Here is an 18,885-nt window from a genome sequence, read left to right as displayed (position 1 = left end):
ACATGCATCTACAAAGACACTTCAAGTACTCACTAGCAAAGGAGTTTCAATTTAAAAAAAATCCCAGTCCCGAAGGCTAGACCTCTCTCATAAGAGGTGACAGAGACCACAGTTTAAACCTCCATTCTGACTCAGACAGAAGTGATTTAAATGCAGTTTTCCCATTGCCTAGTAGTCTGTCCTCATTGTTTGACAAATAAGGCTCTGGGATCTGGGGGAAGATGCTGCCATTTCCTCCTCCACATCACCTCTTGAATGGTATTGAAAGGCTTTTGTGAGTCTACATAAAACACCAAGATGTCAGTTTTCACTTACAGCAATAAAACTTCCAAAATAAATCCTCCATATCCGGCCAAAATTAATTAATATTTTCATTGATCCTGAACTATGTTTTTTCACAGACTCATTTTTTCCTCCCACCATATTTCTGAGGCTCGGGCATTATCATCTGGAAAGGGAATGACATAGGCCTTATCACTCCTAGTATTTAATGATCTGTGTCATTTTCCCCAAAAACAGACTTTGTGGACAAAATTGGTCAGAGTCTAATTAAAAATTCCTCATCTCCTTCTGTTTGAGACTCATCTTTTTTACCTTACATGGCTATGCAGCGCTGTTTTGCATCATTAAACAGCCTAACCCCATTCCACCACACGAGCAGCTGAATAGTTACTCATAGTGAAATGTTGCATCTATGTTAATTTTGCAAAGTGCTTAGGATCTTTCTCGAAGGAAGGAACAATAGAAATGTAAGTCATTATCATGTACATGAACTGAGGAAATAAACCTAAGGGAAACAAGCACCAGAAACTGTCACACGAAATGCAGACCAAGTTGAAAGCTTAAACAGGAACAAGAAAAAGGCTGTCAAACAACCTTCCAGGCTTGGCATGGTGGGAGACATTGCAGAATGCAGCTAGCCCAGCAGAAGGAAATTAAATAAGACTGGCAAACTTCTGACTCAGCAGAAGAACAGCACAACTCCAAGTACATTTTAGAAGTAAACCCAGGTCAGTAAATGCCAGGTCTTTTCACAAGGAAGAAAGGCCAAAGGATGGTGACAGAAACTCAGACACCACTACAAGGCAACGAAAGGGTGAGTGCTGGAATCTAATGTTACCACAGGCAATCTGAAAAAATTACAGACTTGGGAAAAACACAGTTCAGTCAGAAGGAAAACAAATGATGCTGAACATATTGTACGCTCAAATCGATGACACTGAACGCATGCCAGAGTTCATGAGCAGCAAGAATAACTCAAGCACAGAGTAGCTCCAGTGATAACCACAAATTTAACACTGAAATACCTTTGAAAAGCAGCAGAGAAGTTAACATGTAACAGTTCAGAGAAAACCACAGGGGAAAAGACTTTTCTGGTCTAGTGAAAAATACTGTCAAGATGCAGGTCAGCATCAAGCCAAGTAAACCACGTACAATCAGGGTTCAAACCCAAAGCAAGGACTGTGTAAGAACAAGCACAGAAATGCCGGCCAGAACCAACACCAGAGGATAGAAAAAACCAAACCAAAGACACAATGAACAAGCTATTTCTTACTGAAAAAAAGTCTGAGCAATTTCATATTAAGAAAAACTTATTTCAAATTCATTCAGAAGACAATGAGGCCAGACTTTTACTCCAGGAAAAGCAAACTGCCAAAATCCTAGCAAAATCAAATGGAGAAGAGAATGAGGAGGAAGAGAAAGAAAAAGGCAGTAGAGAGAAAAACAGCGTCCTATGAATATGCATCGGCTCCCTTCTCTCAAGCCACATAGAAGGAAAACAGAGCCTCCAGTTAATAACATTCAGATAATGTAAAAATAGAAAAAGCAAAGGATTCACAGGCCAAGCAAAGATGTCGTTGACATGAGACAGTCTCAAGCAAATGCAACTGAACAGATGAAAACACACCCTCAGGCACTGGGGGGCACATTCACTCACTGTGAGTCTCCTTCAGCAGAAGCTATGCTAGTGCTTTTTCCAGACTCAGTTTGGTTGGCTGCTTGCTTTCTCTGCCCTCATCTCTTCATGCATTTCAGATCTTAAAGCTGCCCAAATTCCCATATTTTCCTCAGCTGCCTTTTTGTGGCACAGACTGGCCACCAAAAAAAACAGGAAATAAACTTCCTCTTCCAATGGCACTGGGACAGCCTGTGTGGTTTCTCAGTGCCAAAGACTCCCTGAAGTGATTTCCACTATACAACAGGGCACAAAGCAGAGGAAAGTGAAAGTGGCTATGCTGTGTATCTATCCAGTGTAGAAGGAGACACAACCAGTTCCTAAGTGGCGCACAGATGGAGCAATTACTATTGGGCTGATAAATAGTCATAGAATCATAGAGTATCAGAATGACCTGAGTTGGAAGGGACCTACAAGGATCATTGAAGTCCAGCTCCTGGCCCTGCACAGGACCATCCCCAAGAGTTACACCATGTGCCTGAGAGCATTGTCCAAATACTTCTCGAACTCTAGCAGGCTTGGTGCTGTGACCACTTCCCTGGGAAGCCTGTACCAGTGCCCAACCACACTCTGGGTGAAGAACCTTTTTCTAATATCCTCCCCCGACACAGCTTCATGCCATTCCCTCATGTGGTGTCACTGGTCAAGAGGAGAAGAAATCAGCGCCTGCTGATCTTCTCATGCTTCCCCTTGTGAGGAAGAGTTGGACTCAATGATCCTTGTGGGCCCCTTCCAACTCAGAATACTCAGTGATTCTGTGAAACTGTAGGCTGACATGAGGTCTCCACTCAGTCTCCTCCATGCTGAACAAGCCAAGCGACCACAGCTACTTGAGTCAGTTCACTTGTACATGGAATATGGGGAAAAAGGTCATTCTTGTGCTCAGACGGAAATTAGAGAAGAGTTTTGGCCTGAAGTGAAGGCAAGGAAGGGGATTCTTAAATGTCAGCATCTATCACTTAGATTTTTCACAATTACATGCTTTGCTTAAAAATGGCAATAAACAAAATGAAAGCTTTAGAAAATTTCATTTTCAAATTAGTTGTTTTAATTAAAGCTGGTCTATGTTACAAAATGGTTTTACTACATTTACAAGACATATTTTTCTTTCTGGGTCCAAAAACATTTTGTGTGGACTCAAAAAGAAATATGAATTTGTTTTCATTCACCAAAAATTACAAAACAATAGCTACAGTTCCTTTTTTTTACTTTTTTTTTTCATTTCTAACCAAATCAAACAAACCTTCTTGGGTTTTTTTGAGAATGTTGTGGACTGATCAGGGATGATAGAATGGAGGGATGTATCCCTACTCCTGTGTTGTGATAGGAATATGTAATTACCGGACCCATGCTTGAAAGCTCATCTTCCCACAGCAGCTCAGCTATCACCTGAATTAAGATGTGGATGTTTATTGTCAACATGCTGGGATGAGACATTCCCACAATCAATGAAATGCTCATGATTCAAGGGACACAGATACACAGCAGCATCTGACATGTCATGGAAACCTCCAAGCTGCTGGAAAGCAGGAGGGGTTTGGACCAGAAGCAATGTGGCCCTGGCACTAGTGCACCAGCCCCGCTCATGCTGCATTGCAAGATGTGGCCTTACCACAGGTTTTTTGATTCTCTGTAAAGTTAGGATTATTCCCTCAGATGTTAAGACGACTGGAAATTTTCCAGAAGCACTGGGTATTTTTGAGCTGTTGCACATTCTCAGCTGCAGCCCTCCAAGCAGGCAAAAGCACCTTTACTGCTTTTCCCTGTCTGCCCTTCACACTCTTGATGAGGCTCCCATTAGCCTGCACAAAGCTGGTTATAATTCTCCTGCTGCCTATCAAAGCCTTCACAAGAGTTAGGCAGTTGGTGTGTAAAGACTGCTGCCTACCATGCTGACTAATGTTGTCTGATTGTTCCCTTGTACTCCCCCGTTGGTCCATCTGTACCCATCTGCTGCCTTTTGTCTTCTAATTAAAGTGTAACCACTTTGGGGTAGGAGACACCTTTCTTGTTAGTGTTCACTCAGCTCCCTGCAGAGCCGAGTCCCAAATCCATAACTGGGTGCTGGGGACAGCGATGATGATGTGTAACTGCAGTGACATGTGGCAAGGGGGAACAGTGGCACCTCTCACTGCATGGCACGAGCGAGTCAGCTGAAAGAAAGTCCTAGACTAGAGCTCTCATTCAGAATACAATCACAGTAAGAGCAGCCTTCTCCTGTGGCTGGATGTGTTATCACATTAGTACACTGGGCACAATCCCCAGGGCTCCCCTGTCCAAGGAGTCAGGTTGGTAACCCCAGTAAAGGTCAGATGGCTACTATCACCCTCATCAGCTATACCAGCACAGGAGGCTGTAACTACAGGCCAGGTTTAATAAAGATCTCCAGATATTCCAATATCTGATTTGCATAAGAAGACAAAGTCTCTCCAAGAAGCTGTCACTGTTTTAATGTAAGAATTCCCTTCTGTAGCCAAGGAGTAGGGTCTGGTGGAGAAGAGCCAGAGTATTTTCTGCAGGCTCATGAATCATATAAATACACTCAAAAATTCAAGCAAACAAAGTCAGGAACTGCTTCAGCAAGAGGCAAAGAGAGTGAACAGCTTATACTGGCATAATATACAGTGGTTAGGAGAAGACACCCTTTGGTGGTCAAAGAGCTAGACTAGCTTATTATTGCAGGATGCAGTAATCCATCAAAGACACCGTTTGACCAGTATGTCCAGCAGACTTACATAGGAGGTTTCTTCAGAAAGATTATTCCATTTATCATCTGATAAGGAAAGCTTAGTGTGGCACTCACATCTGCCCTTCTCCTTAGGAGTCAGGGTAAGATCACCATGGCCATAATTAGCCACAAATACATACAGTTACATCTTGGACAATTATGAGAAGTCAGGCCAAATCCTGACAGTGGGTGCAGCATAGGTGCACAAATAAAGCCATCTGGTTGTCTGATTGAATCAGGGTCATCAACAGACCCATCAGATGTGACCTAAATCAGGTTTCTAAGGGACACTCATTTGGGAGTGAGGTATCCATAAAATATGTATTCTTTGATGCAAGCCTGCTGTCTAATGAGAAGTAAGGCATTTGGCAAATTGTGGTCTCATAGAAAAATGTCCAGAAAGAACACTTTAAGGGGGGAAACGCAAGTAACAGACTCCCATTTTAATTTCAGCCATATGTGCTTAAACCCAGAACAGTCCATCTGCCCTAAGTGAAGCTATATCCTTCTAAAAACTGGTTCTATGGGAACAAAATCAGTCACTAACTCTGAGTAGGTTTAAACAAGCTCCTATGCCATTTCTCCTCAGGGACAATGAGTCATGAATCCCCATGTACACAGTGAAATTAGCAAAACAAGACTGATTGGCAAAAACAATCCAATCTTGTCTCACTGTAAAAAGAGTCAGTGGAATAAAAAAATCATTTCCTCTTTGGACATGCAGGCAAGATGCCAAAACTCCACACACAGAGCAGAACCTGATCAAAGGCAGTAAATTCTACCCCATAAAGGTAAACATACCTGTGCATACACGTGTAAGTAATCAGAAAGGCTTGCTTAGGTGGGCACCAGACAACACGAGGAAGAAACTGTCTCGCGCAATCTAGTCATCTTTCCAAAGGCAGGGGAGGGCCTTCAGAGAAGGCTTGGATTTGTACAGCTGCGATTTTCACCTTATAGCCCTACATTCTTGTTCCTGTCTTATTTTTACTTCTTAAGAAGGCTTTTCTTCTTTAAGAAAGTGAAATAAAAAAAATCTAAATCCTTCCTTATGCTAAGCAATGTAACAGATACATGATTCATTTTGGTTCTTCATGCAGTAGTGAGTGCCACATGGACCCTTACTAAAAGCCAAGAATACTGATCAGATTTTCAGTCCTCTTCCCCCTCTCCCCTGTTATTTTTGCCACTGGAACACTGAAGCACACAAAGAAATTACACTGACTATTTCTTTCGGTGCACAGAAAGACTTGAGATCAGGCCCCAAGGCTGCATCATCATCAAATGCCACAGCCTCTTCAGCATCTCTGTGGTGTTCATCAGTTCTTCAAAGCCACAGACTTTGGGACGTGACAAGTACCTCCATAAGGGCTTTTGTTTGCAGCCATCCACAACGGCCTTCGTGTGCCAACTGCCTGCTCATATAAAAGGTACATGGTAGAAGCTTGCAGAAATTAAGTCCTTACTGGACCAGGCTTGAAGTTTTTGCTGATCAGCTTGTCCATAACCCAGGTTTTCCTTCCTATCATTTAAGCGGTTTTTTATGAGACACTCTTCAGGTTCACCTTGCTCATCTAATCACAGAAATGTAGGCTGGCAGAGAACCACAAGAGATCACTTACTGCATACACCAGCTATGAGGCAGGACAAGACAGACTGAGATCCCACACTGTTGGATATTTTTCTATGTGTCCTCCAGCAAATGAGCCTCTACCAGCAAATGAGCCTCTACCAGCAAATGAGCCTCACCATGCCAACAATTAGACAGCTCCCTACATATCTAACTGAAATCTTTCTGCTTGGATATTTAGCAAGGTGTCTCTTCTTCTTTCTGCCTACTGTGGGCATGAAAAGTAACTGACCATAATGTCCTTTTTTTAACAGTTATTTAGGTATCCAAAGATACCTTTCCTCTTTTTTCTAGATAAAAGAAATCTTTATTTTTTCATTTTTCTCTTCCAAATCCTTCTTTCCTTTCTGCAGGTCCCTCTCACACCCTAAGCATGGATGGGCATAACACTGCTCTGTCCCAAGCTAGGGACAGGGTCACACAAGCTTACAAACTCACACGGACTATGATCAAGGCTGAACGCATTTCTGGAAAGCCCATGAGGCAGAGAGTAGTGGCACCATTTCCCACCCTGTTGCAACTTTAGGAAGTCCTGGGAGTCTACAGTCACTGAGGTAGCTGACTGTGTCAGAGCAAATGGCCCCATTCCCAGGGAGCACTAATGTGTGTGATGGTGTAAGGCTAAGAGCAGCCTGTCTGAGTTTGCAATCATGTCCACACTGATGGCTAGAGGAAGCAGAACAAATGCTGCTAATTGATTTTCAAGAGTTCAAAAGTCAAATGCTGATAATTACAGGAGCAGCAGCAGGCAAACATTTTATCTGCTGAGGGGAGTGAAGGTTGATAGGGGCAGAGGATTAGCACATGCAGCAGAGAAAATGAATATTTCAACATAAGTTTCCCATCTGTCCTCTAAGATGGCTTGTAGTGGCACCCTGACCAAACCCATCACCTGGGGCTCTGCTTGTCCAGATAGGAAGAGGAGTTCATGGAGCAATGGTTAATAGAGCAAGGAGTTAATGATAAGAGATGGAGGGAGCTTGCGAATCTAAGGGCTCTGTGGGATGGCACAAGAAGTTGGCATCATGAGCCTCACGGAAAGGTGCTCTGAATTCCCAGTGACACGCCTAAGAGAAGAGGCAGAGAAGCAGCAGCAAAAGGAGAGGCTGAGCACAACCTACTGATAGAAGTGATGCAAAACTAACTAGAAATTAAAGTAGAGAAAGAATCGCAGAGGGGGCCTCAGTGATCATAACATTTATGTCATCCCCAGGTTTGCTGGGGGGGAAGTAAGGAAGCAGATAGGAGGAGCTGGGAGTTAATGGGACAGGACTGCTGTGCACTGACTTAGTAGAGAAAGAGGATGTGAACAAGAGCTGGAGATAGCAGCACTTGCTAGCTCTCATGAAGGGATCATGAACCCAGAAATAAGTCCTCATCATATGTGGGATTATAGGAGAGCAGAGGAGAAAGGCAACTAGCGAAGAAAAATCCTGGGTGAAAACTTCCCACACAAAACGTCACAACCCACCGACACAAAACCTAGCACAGTACCAAGCCTCTGGCTCACCCTGTAAGACCTCTGGCCCCAGCTCATCACTGCACTGAGGCATGGCCCTTCGCGGGGCATAAGGGTAGACCCCCTTCACCACCTCCATCTGCATACCTGCACCTCTATGATAAATGGGGCATCTAGGCACCCAAAGCACATCTAGGCTGCCTGGCCAGTGAAGTAACAAGCTTTGCTAACCAGCTGATTAAAAGTAGTGAGAGAAGGCATGCAACCTGCTGCCCCAAAGGAGCAGAGAACAGAGAAGTGAATAAAAGGCATCACATTTGCTTCTCATGAGGAAGCATGGTTAAAACAGCAGAAGAGTTCAGGTTACTGCCCCTTTGCAGAAAATGGTTTCTCTACTTGAGAAATTCTTTCATGATTGTCAGCCCCGGAAGATTTCAGCTTGTCGGAAGGACCTGTGAGGGATTTATCATCATCAGAGTCTGGGGTCAGCTGCAGCTCTTCTGGAAAAGGAATTCCTGTTCTGAAATAACTGGTGAGGTTTTGAGATATTTATTCCCAAATTGGGATGAAAAAATCAAAATCGCAAAAGATTTCACAAACGTGAAATCCTGAAACAACTCAATCACTGTCTGCATCTTTGCTGCTCAGAAAATGGAAGACTTCACACCTGGTTTAAAACGTATTGTTATGTATCCGTATTCCATGACACATATCTCTCTATTTGCCATCTTTCAAGAATCAATTGCACCAAGCTGTACAGAGCTGCAAATTGTGTTACTAAATCCAGAGGAGACTAATAAAAACAATGAGAACACTAGAAAACATGACCTACCAGGAGAGACTGAACAAATTCTTGTTTAATCTACAGCAGAGATTACTGGGAGACAACATGATAGAAGCCTTCAAACCCACACAGGGAAGATAAGAAGGGGGAGAAAATAAACAATTCTCTCTGTCCATTAGGGAGATGCCAAGTATTAATAGGCTTAAACTGAAGCCAGGGAAATGTAGGTTAGACGTCAGAAAAACCTAGCAGGCTAAGGAGAAAGAAGTCCTGGAAGAGATTGACTCAGGATTTCATGGGGTTTCTAGCACTGAAGGTCTTTCAGAACAGGTGACACAAACATCTGTCAGGAATAATTTAGTCTAGTTGAACCCTCCCTTGGGCACAGGGAAGTACTAAATGACCTCTTGGTGTTCCTTCTAGGCACAGCATCTGATTATGGATAAAAGTGTGCAGCAATGTAGGTAAAGACTGAGCTCTAGTGAATGCACACAACTGAACCAAAGCAGTGTTTCCCATGCAGCCTTTCATCTGTTGACTCCTACTGCCTGAGTGTTTGCCTAAAAGTTGCCAGGACAAAGCATCTTCCTAATTTACATAAAATTAGTGAGAATTTGGACAATCTTACACTATAAAGCAATGCACTTATAAAGGTATTGGGATTATGTGCTAATAATATATGAATAATTTCTGTCTTGTATTATAGCATTGCCTGGGAGCTGTTGTTAAGGGCCAGCACTCTGTTTTGCCTGACTCTCTGCAAACATGGAACAAAACTATGATCTTTGTCACAATCTCTTTTTTCACACTTATATTTTAATGTTTGCATTTCTGCTGGATGGAAAAAAAAATTAGGAAAAAGAGCATGAGGTTCCAGGTATGAAAGGTTTTTGTCTGTGATCAGAACATGTTGGAGATGACTTCTGTGTTTTCTAGGAAGAACCTGCCAGCATAAAATTCAACCTGCTCAGAGCTGGATTAAAATAATCTGATCTTCTCACTGAGACACCCACTTCAAGATAAAGCATTTGTGTCCATTGTGCTTTTCTTACAACTATTACCATAGTTCATCATACCCTCATTTCAGTCCAGCCTCAACTTCTACTAAATGAAGAATTGGTTTGGTTTAATGGATGCCAAGTAGTCCCCACGGATAGTAAGGCTCAGGCAGGGCCCAAGTCTAACCCCATCACTCCAGATCACCAGGATCCCTTCCATTATTTGTTTGGTTCATCTGAGAGACCAAGGATACACTCTCAGAGACCGAACAATCCCACTTACCACTCCTGGATGCCACCAAGCCCTCACTAAGGATGCAACAGGGTAATGCATGTGACAGGCAAGAAAAAACAGGACTGTATTTAGCTGTGCCTCCCCAGAGACGGCAAAGCATTCCAACAACAGATTCCCCATAGGCAGCCCTGCTAATAATAATCCCTAGCAGGATTCATGCTGCTACTGCCTTATTTTCCTGCTCTGACAATGGAGTTTTTTCTCCTGAGAGAACAAATCTAGTGCCAGCTAGGAACAAATCCTCTTGGACTTTGCCTAGTAGGCTTTAGTGAAGTTGACTTATGGACAGAGCCTGACAAGAGGTCTCTGCAGCCTGAGCTTTGCATGCCTAACCCCTGTGCAGTATCCAGACATTGTGGCTCCAACTATGTCCAAGAGTTGTCCACACACGCTGATGCCATGCCATATGTTTCCTCACACTCCTGCCCCACTGAGACCTCCTCTAACTCTGCCAGACCATACGCTCTCATCTGGTCCACATAGTGCCAAGACCATGAGGTAGACAGATCCTCCTGGAAGCCAGGCACAAGCTGGGGCCTTTCACTTTCTTCCCAAACTCCTGCAACTACTGGGAGACCTTAATGCCTGCTGGGGACTAATGGCTCTTCTGCCTCCTTCAAAAGTTGTTCCTCCGGCCCTCTTCTGAACACACTTCTCCTGACAGCTTCCTGTTTCATTCTCATTTCACCATTAATTTCTTCCTTGCTTTCACCGTGCAGGCCACTTGAAACTCCATGCAGAGAACAAGCAGCCAAGGAGAGAAGACTTTCTGTGCCTGGTGGGACAAAGGGGCATTTTTCTAGGCCATATGCATGATCACATCCAGACCAAGTTCTGCTTCATATCTGTCAGTGTTCTGCTGAATTCTCAGTGCTTTTTCTCTGACTTCTCACCCCCATCACTTTTTTATATCTCGTTTTCCTAGCCTTCAAACTACCCCCTCTGCTTCAATTGAAACCCTTCAGGAGAGCTTGTTCTGAACCTGGACCGCTGACATTTATGTGGGAGGTGAAACAAACCAAAACTTCACACTAACTCGGAAATCCGCACCATTTCTAAAATGGTGCTTTGGGTTACATGCAAAATATTCCAAAATATGCAAATTTGGATCTTTGAACAACTCGATATGATCTCATGTTCACGTCCTACTTAATGCACCATCCCATTGCAAATGACACTGGCCAGATATATCAAGCATAGTTAACACTGGCATACATTACTAAGTGTGGCTGTAGCTCAATCATAGCTGTTTAGCATACAGAACTTCACTGCCTCCAAGCCATACAGAGAAATATTTTCTGTCTCTGCCATTCAAGCTCATGGTACAGAGGAGGTCTCTCCTCTGAAAGGCTGGAAAAACGTTACAGAAAGGAAGCTGATGAATTTTTTATGCATGCTAATGGAAGGATGTAATGGCATCCTGCATGGAGATGACAGCAGCCTGAGTACTGGAGATACCAGTGGTCCAGGATTGCAAGAAGCAGATTGCCAGCCCTTAATAAGAACTACAGAAGGGTGGAGGGGATTATTCGCCTGGAGCCTTCCTCCATCCTCTTCCCTGACACAGTTTGAGAATTACCAAACATTTCCTACCCTCTCCCACTTCCTCTCCTTGGTCAAAAGGATGATGACCAGCTTGGGATGCATCTGGTATCCGTCCTCACTGAACGACAAATTCCTGCCTTCAAAGGTGACATTGATCAGGTACCTGTAGGAAAGAGAAAAGAGAAAGGAGACCATTAATGCTTGGGAACCAAACTCAAAACAAGAGCCTGCCTCCCTCCTGCAACTTACATCAGGAGAGTAGGAGCACAGTGCAAACATTGGAAAACCTAAGAGGAAGGGAGTCAGAGAAACAGGACAATTACTCCAGGAATTGGGACAATCAGGCAAGGCAAGGCAACTGCCCCCATTTTGTGACTGTTATAGGGAAATGATGTGCTGTGTTGGCTCTCAAGGAATTCCTGAAAGAACTCTAAGAGTCTCGCTCACACTCACATATACACACACGAACACAGACACACACACATATACACGTGCCCATAGTCCCACCTCTTACCTCAAAGGGCAGAGGAATCCATAGCAATCAGCTGTGTAAACACACTCCACAGCCTACACTTTGCTAACTCTCCAAAGGAGACTTTGCAGGCCATTTGAGGACAGTGATGGCCTACAGGTGAAGCAGTGGAAATAGCCTCCCTCCAGCCCAATTATCAAGGTAATGATTAGGGAAGCTGTGGAGAGCAGAAAAAGGAGCAGCACACCTACAAGAAGCTCTATCCCTATCAGAGCCAGCACACCTCATGGGGCCCAAAGTGATCCTATGAAGAAGCTTAGGAATAGGGACAAGGATGTTGAGAGAGCCCAGTAAAAGTTCTTTTTCCTAGGGACAGAGTCATGCCTTACACCCAGTAAGATCAAATTAAAGGGTGATCAGCCCTGCAGCCAACATTAACGATTCGCTTTGTCTGGAAAGGCCCCTTCATTTCTGCACAAGGCACTCCCCTTTAGGGCATCTCATGTCAGCTGTACAAATGGACTATTAAACAGTCCAGGCTTCAATCTCATTTATCCTAAAGCCTCTTTATTGAGCTCTGGCAGTAGGGAAGACCTTTAGGTGGACTGAGATTACAGCTACACTGATTTCAAGGCCTTGCTGCATCATGAGAGCATGTTAAAGTGATGTTGCTGTAAATAAGAATTGGGGCTATTGTTTCCTTAACTGTCAGACCATCCAGAAAGACACTGTGGGGAAGAGGAGGAGGCAAATACACATTTCACAGTTCAGTGGTTTATATGACATCTCCGTGGCACTCTGACAGTTTCCCCTGTTCATATATTTCACTTCAATTCACAATCTTGTTGCATGAAGTAGATTTTACCTTTATAAACCTGCTCTGGCACCAGTAGCATCACATCACTGTGAGAGACAGAGGTGACCAAGCTGCCTGCAGGGCTAGCCCCAGGACTCTTCCCTCCCCTACTTCGCACAGTTCTATAAATTACACAAGCAACATTTCTATTACAGACGTGAGAGGTTCTTCTGCTCTATTACACCATGACATCGGGAAACATTTCCTAATATTCAGCTTCAATTTGTCCCTTCTGAACTCAATTTGAACCAATTTCAAGAAAATAAAAAAGGGGGGAAAAGTCTGATTTTTTCAGTGGGTTTCAATCTGCTCGCAGAGACCTCCCTGCTAATCTAATGAAAGCATTAGTATCAGGGAAACTTTTTCAAACAAATAAAAAAGCAGGTCATGATTTCCACTTCTTCCTTTTTCAAATGTTTTGTTCTAACTCCATTAATCAACCAAATTCATTCACTAATTCCCCAATGCCAAGTGCAATCAGCAATTATGTTTATTTCTAAAGGAAATTCCACACTTGCTCCATGTTGTGACCTTCAAGGGACGTGCACAGCTTTGGAAACACAGCCATAAGGGAGCCCAGCATGAAAGATTTGTAACAGGATGATATTCAAAGGCAGACTACTGGTTATTTTCCAAAAACCAGAGCCATTCGGCACCCAAACACTGAGAGTACCCCGAAACATCTTCCACGTGGAAAATCTGAGCCATGCAATTCTTTGTAATGGTGTAAAACATCCCATCTCAGCACTTCACATGCTCTTTTTCTGGCATTTCTTTCCCAGCTGCATGCATTGCTCTGGTACTGAGGAATGTCACGCAGAGACCATCGCCAGGCACATGCACCCTACAATACCTAGTTAGGGCTCCGGTGGTGGGAAGATTCTTCCAGTGGACCAAGATTACAACTACACTCACTTCATGACTTCTCTGCACTGGCCACCAGAGTAAAGACAAAGAAAGGCTCCAAGAAGATGAGGATGCCATTAGCCTGATGGGAGCTGTAGTTTTATAAGTCAGTGAGTAAGCAGTGCCAATACCTAATTAAACAAACACCAATATTAAACCGTTTTCAGTCCTCTTTCCCCTCACATCCAAGAATGATTCCATAATGGGAATCTCCTTTGCATAGCCTGACAAGAAGAGTTCACAGAAATCAGCAACAGATATGAGACAAGAGGGTGTCATTTCTGTTCATTTTCCACCAGAAAGATTAGAATCACTAATAATAATCGAGGGATCATCAACAGCTCTAATCCTTGGAGCTATCTTGAGATTTACCTTTAAAGAAGCACTAAAATCCCTTGCTTTCCACCTTAATGACTGAAATTAGTCTACAAAATAACTCTTCAGAGGGTTTTCTCTAGAACTCATTAGCAATATGTTTACAAAAGTTTGCAGGGGGAGTGCAGGAGAAGTGGCTTTCCCTCAGCTTTCCCTGTACACCTGCACCTTTTTGATCCTGCCACCCAACACAGGGATATAGGCAGAAAGCAGCGCACAGGGATGTGCGGGGCTTGCTTGGGTGTCCTGAGCCTATGTGATAAAGCATCACGGCTTGAAGGACTCCCTGGCAGACCAAGTCAGCAACATGCTGCAAGGCAGCCACACTCGAGTGGCTCTGCCCTTCATCATTACTGCAGCAATAGTCATCCCCTTCAGCAGCACTGCTGCCCTCCTACACCAGCACTACTGCTGCCTGCTCTGGCCAAGGGAATTTGTTTCCTCCCTACAGCTTACACGTACTTCAGTCCCTAAACAGGCAACCAGGGGGCTGAGAGACTCTGTGACATGTCTGAACTGAGCCACCAGCTGTAATAGGGGCACAGTGTGAGGGCAACAGACTGTGCACGCAGGTGAGGCAAACCAGGATGAAACTGTGCCTGTAAAGGTCTTAATCCATGAGTCCCTGGATGTTTGGAATTCCAAGATGGAGAGACATAAAGACAAAGAGGGCACGGTGGGGGCAGACACAGGCAATTTAATTTAATTTCCTAGAAGCACCTTTCTGCAAAAGATTTTGCTTATGTGGGAATTTCTAGAGCTGCTTGGTGCAAGGACAGAAGGGTTGAGCCCTTCACCAGCCCAGTGGAGATGCAGCAGACACAATGCCCAAACTCAAACGTGTGGGAGCAAAACATACACATAACATTCCACAACACTGTGGAAACAGGCTGACATTGCGAGCCCTGTGGTATAGACAAGCAGGCAGGAACAAAAAGAAGGGACATGCCCTTGGGCACAAAGAAAATCAAACTCAGGGGACCCCAGTCCCCATCCTGTGCTCTGAGGTAACATCACCCATCCTAGATGTAAGGCTGTCAGCCCTGCAAGTTAATGGAGAGTGTTTCAAAGTCGGTTGGCATAGGAAATAGAGCATTAAAACCACATCAGATGGCCAATTTAGGACCAACAGAGAGATGATGACATTTTAAATGGTTTCAGCCAGGGATGGAGAAAGCCTGAAGAGGCAAATGTGGCAGGCGCAGGGGGCTTGAGGGAACACAGAGAGGGTGCTAACAGAATTTTTCTCTGCCCTAGAGACAGATGTGAAGGAGATGCACTTGAAATTAGCTCTAACCACTCCTAATTCTGCCTTCAGTGCCTTGCAGGGAATCAGCTCCTCCTGAGCCTGCTGACTGGATGGGCAAATTTGGACATTGCATCGGTTCAGTCCGTCACACTCCCTGCCTCACACGTGTGCACCACACACACACACTCTCCCCTGTGTCCTGTCAGTGCTTGTTATGCTTCAATGAGACAAACAGGCTGTCTGAAATAGCGTGATTATCCTAACATCAACTGCTTCCCTGAATAAGGCAGACCATATAAGTAAAACAGCTTCTCCACAGTCAGCACTGGGGAGTAATCTCAGCAGCCCAGCACACAAGGGAAAAACAGAGTTTAGGTGGAGGGTGGAGAAGGAAAAGCTGTGAGATACCTCTGACAGAGTAGATTTTCAGGGTAAAAGGCAGATGGAGTGTGAAGCAGGATAAATGGATGGGGATGCAGACCACCATCATCCTGTTGGGAAACTCACTGTAATGGAAAACACTGAGGCAAATCATAAGAGCAGTGAGATGAAGGCAGTGAAAGGCCTTTATCCCACAGAAATAGCCTTTTTTTCCCCCTAGAGACAGCATTAAAAACTCACTAGCCAGAGGTATCAGGGAACAGGCATAGCTGCCTTCCCAGATTGACTTCATGCCCAAGAAAGAGCAAAAAAAGGCACGTTCCTTTATTTCAGTACAAGTGCCCGCAGGTCCAAACCACGTTCCCTTGCTCAGCACCAGCAAGACCTACCCAGCCTGGCCTGATACAAACAGCCTGAGCAAAGTACATCTGCCCAGCCTTCCAGCAGGTCCTTCCCCCCTCCTCAAGCCTGCTCCTGCATAAGGATGGACAGAAAGACCAGTGAACTTAAAGGACAGGGAAAAGGGAGTTTAGGACCAGTATAGCTATCTACAAATGGGAATTCTGACCTTCAAGTGGCAAGTGATTGACAGATGAAGATTTAACCAGCACTAGCTATGCTGTTAATACCTTCTGCTCTCATCTGAGAGACTGAAATAGTGTAAATTTTTAACAAGAAAACTGCCCTTCAACTTCTGATTTAAACCTCCATTCTCCAAACCCATGGAAAGCTTAAAATAATATAGATATTATTTCTCCGTACCCTTGCTCAAAAATTCCGTGACTGCCTCTGCCTTAGAGGACAGCCAACACTTGCTTAACAGCCATCCAGAGCCAGCTGTGTGTGTATGAGGTCTCTTGAGTTAAGACAGTCTCCACAGGATACTAAAAGCCAATTGCTCAATCCAAAAAAAGGTGAGAACGGGCTCTGCCTGGTTTTCGATCAAATTTTGCCATGGACTGTACTGACCCTGGCTGAGCCTTTCAGAGGTTCTCCCATTGCTCATTGCCCTGCATTGTCCCTCCCACTGCTGTGCTGCCAGTGGCCTGGTGGAGTTGTGAAAGCAGGCACATCTGGTTGTGTCTGCGTAACATCTGTCTGGTGTCAGGTACAATTTAGAGTGAAAGGACTCCATGCAAAGGGCATGCATGCAGCTGATTTTATGTAACAAGAGGCATGGACTTCTCTCTGCTATTATGAAGAGCAAAACCAAAACGAGATAGGAAAAAACCAGAAGCAATCATTAACTATGAAAATTAAATCTTAAAGGATTATACGAGGGGTATCTCACTCGTCTTCACTTGTTTCTTTCTGTTTCACTGTCAGTGTTACCATTGAATACACGGAGATGAACAGCAAGAAAGAAAGCACAAGCAGAAAAGAGACCAGCCAAATTCCACATTGTGCAGGCATCCGGCACCAGAAAATCTGCCTAGGCTATAGCCTAAATTACTACTGGGAACCAATCTGACCAGTAGCCTTAGAGAAATGCCCAGAGCTCAAGATTGTGTTCATTAAGCAAAAAGAAGATCATCTAGACTAAGAAATATCCCTCAGGCTAAAAGATAACAGAAATATAAGAAATTAATTTGGTTTGCCTCTGCTGTCCACACCTTTTTAGAAGACAAGAAGGCAGCTACTGGGCTGGAATAAATCAGTGATATTCATCTGACATCAGTGGAGTGATACTGCTCAATCCGCTGAGATTGGTCCCTCACCTCTAGGAAGATGAATTTTCTTGGTGTTTGATTCTGACCACTGAAATAACCATTTCTGGTGGAATATGAATTTCTACTGAAATGTCCTTGCTGTTTCTCCATCATATTCAGCAAAGTTGTTTTGAAAGCAATGTGTATGTGTGCTAAGACTTCCAAGTGACAGTTCCTATATACAGTGGAAGGATGAAACTTTTCCGTCACTCTCTCTGTTAATCATAAAAAAATGATACTTCCACTTTATTTCCCATTTCTTCTATTTATCTACCATGAATTTGTCATTTCAGAAAGACTTTGAGATGACTGTTCCTGGGGACTGACAATATATCTATCCTTAGAGGATGTAGGGAGCCACAGCAATGGCAGGGCTGCTTTCCTACACACATTGCTTGATCCTAATGAGACAGGACCATTCCCAAGAATGAGAAGCAAAGTTCACTTTCCACATCCTGAGCAGTCTCCAGCCTCACTCCTGAAAATGTAAGAGGAAACTCATCACTGCAGTACAGGGTTTTGCATCACAGACAGATATCCCTCAGACAGCAGACAGAGGGGGGGGACTCATTGTGCAGGGTCACCAAATTACCCCTCCGTGGGGAACATGGGGTCAGCTCCAACCTGGGGCAGAAATGACAGTAGTAACACCTAGGTAAAAGACTGCCTTGTCCAGCTGCTTCAGTAAGCTTCAGAGTTTTCACAATAACATTTTCCTCCATGTATATAATACCGGATATTATAGGCTCTGATCTCCCATTTGCTTTTCATCCTATTCCGTTACTGCCTTTAATAGAAATTGGATCATTTGGGTCTAGTGGCACTGCACGCTCCCTTTACCAGGGCGCTGCTGACAGTACCAAGGCTAGACTGTGAGACCTAGATCACTTGTAGGAAACATAAATATACGTTAGGATGAGGTGACCTGTTTATGGAAAAAAGGGCAAAATAAGTCTTCATTTTGCCCCATCCACTATGCTGGTCATAGCAATATCTTGAAAACTCAATCAAAGCCAAATTTGTCTCACATGTATCCAGACTAACCTATTTTCACAAAGGCCAGAACCATGAAAAATTATCCACCAAAACAATTTTTTAAGTGGGAAAGAGAGATAAGAATTTGGCACAACATTTTCTTAGGAAGAGGTCAATATTTTGTCAGAAAGAAAAAGAAACATAAGATCTAAAAACTGTAGTAATATTGGACAGAAGATGAAGCCTCTGGCACCATTATGCTCCCACACAGTCTAGTCTGTTGCATGACACCTTTCATGCCCTCTTTTTGTGGACAAGATCCCCAATTAAAACATATCTGTAATGTGCCACATTGAGAGAATCCTACAAGGAAAAGTATCACCTCAACAGACAAAGGAATATCACCAAAGATTTAGTTCAAGTTTTGTGAAGGCGAAATAGGAATATAAAATTCCCATGCTCCTAATCACAAGAGACAGCAAATAGTATTTCCATGTCAAAATATTCTGTTTTAACCCCAAAATATTTGATTTACAAATATTGTTTTCTTCCAAAATTATGTCCTT

The 18,885-nt window shown here is 43.7% G+C and overlaps 1 protein-coding gene across 2 annotated transcripts in view; it reads right to left on the bottom strand.

The window, feature by feature from the left end:
* Window positions 1-18,885, bottom strand: part of GRIN2B (glutamate ionotropic receptor NMDA type subunit 2B) — a 232,607-nt gene that overhangs the window by 88,050 nt on the left and 125,672 nt on the right. For both annotated transcript variants that reach the window (XM_064655234.1, XM_064655235.1), the window contains exon 5: window positions 11,445-11,559. In XM_064655234.1, coding sequence (XP_064511304.1) covers window positions 11,445-11,559 — 115 coding nt within the window. The remainder of the gene's footprint in view (window positions 1-11,444; window positions 11,560-18,885) is intronic.

Source organism: Pseudopipra pipra, chromosome 5, assembly GCF_036250125.1.
Source record: "Pseudopipra pipra isolate bDixPip1 chromosome 5, bDixPip1.hap1, whole genome shotgun sequence".
Lineage (NCBI taxonomy): Eukaryota > Metazoa > Chordata > Aves > Passeriformes > Pipridae > Pseudopipra > Pseudopipra pipra.
Note: the sequence above shows the minus strand (reverse complement) of the source record. Positions and strands in the feature narration are given on the sequence as shown.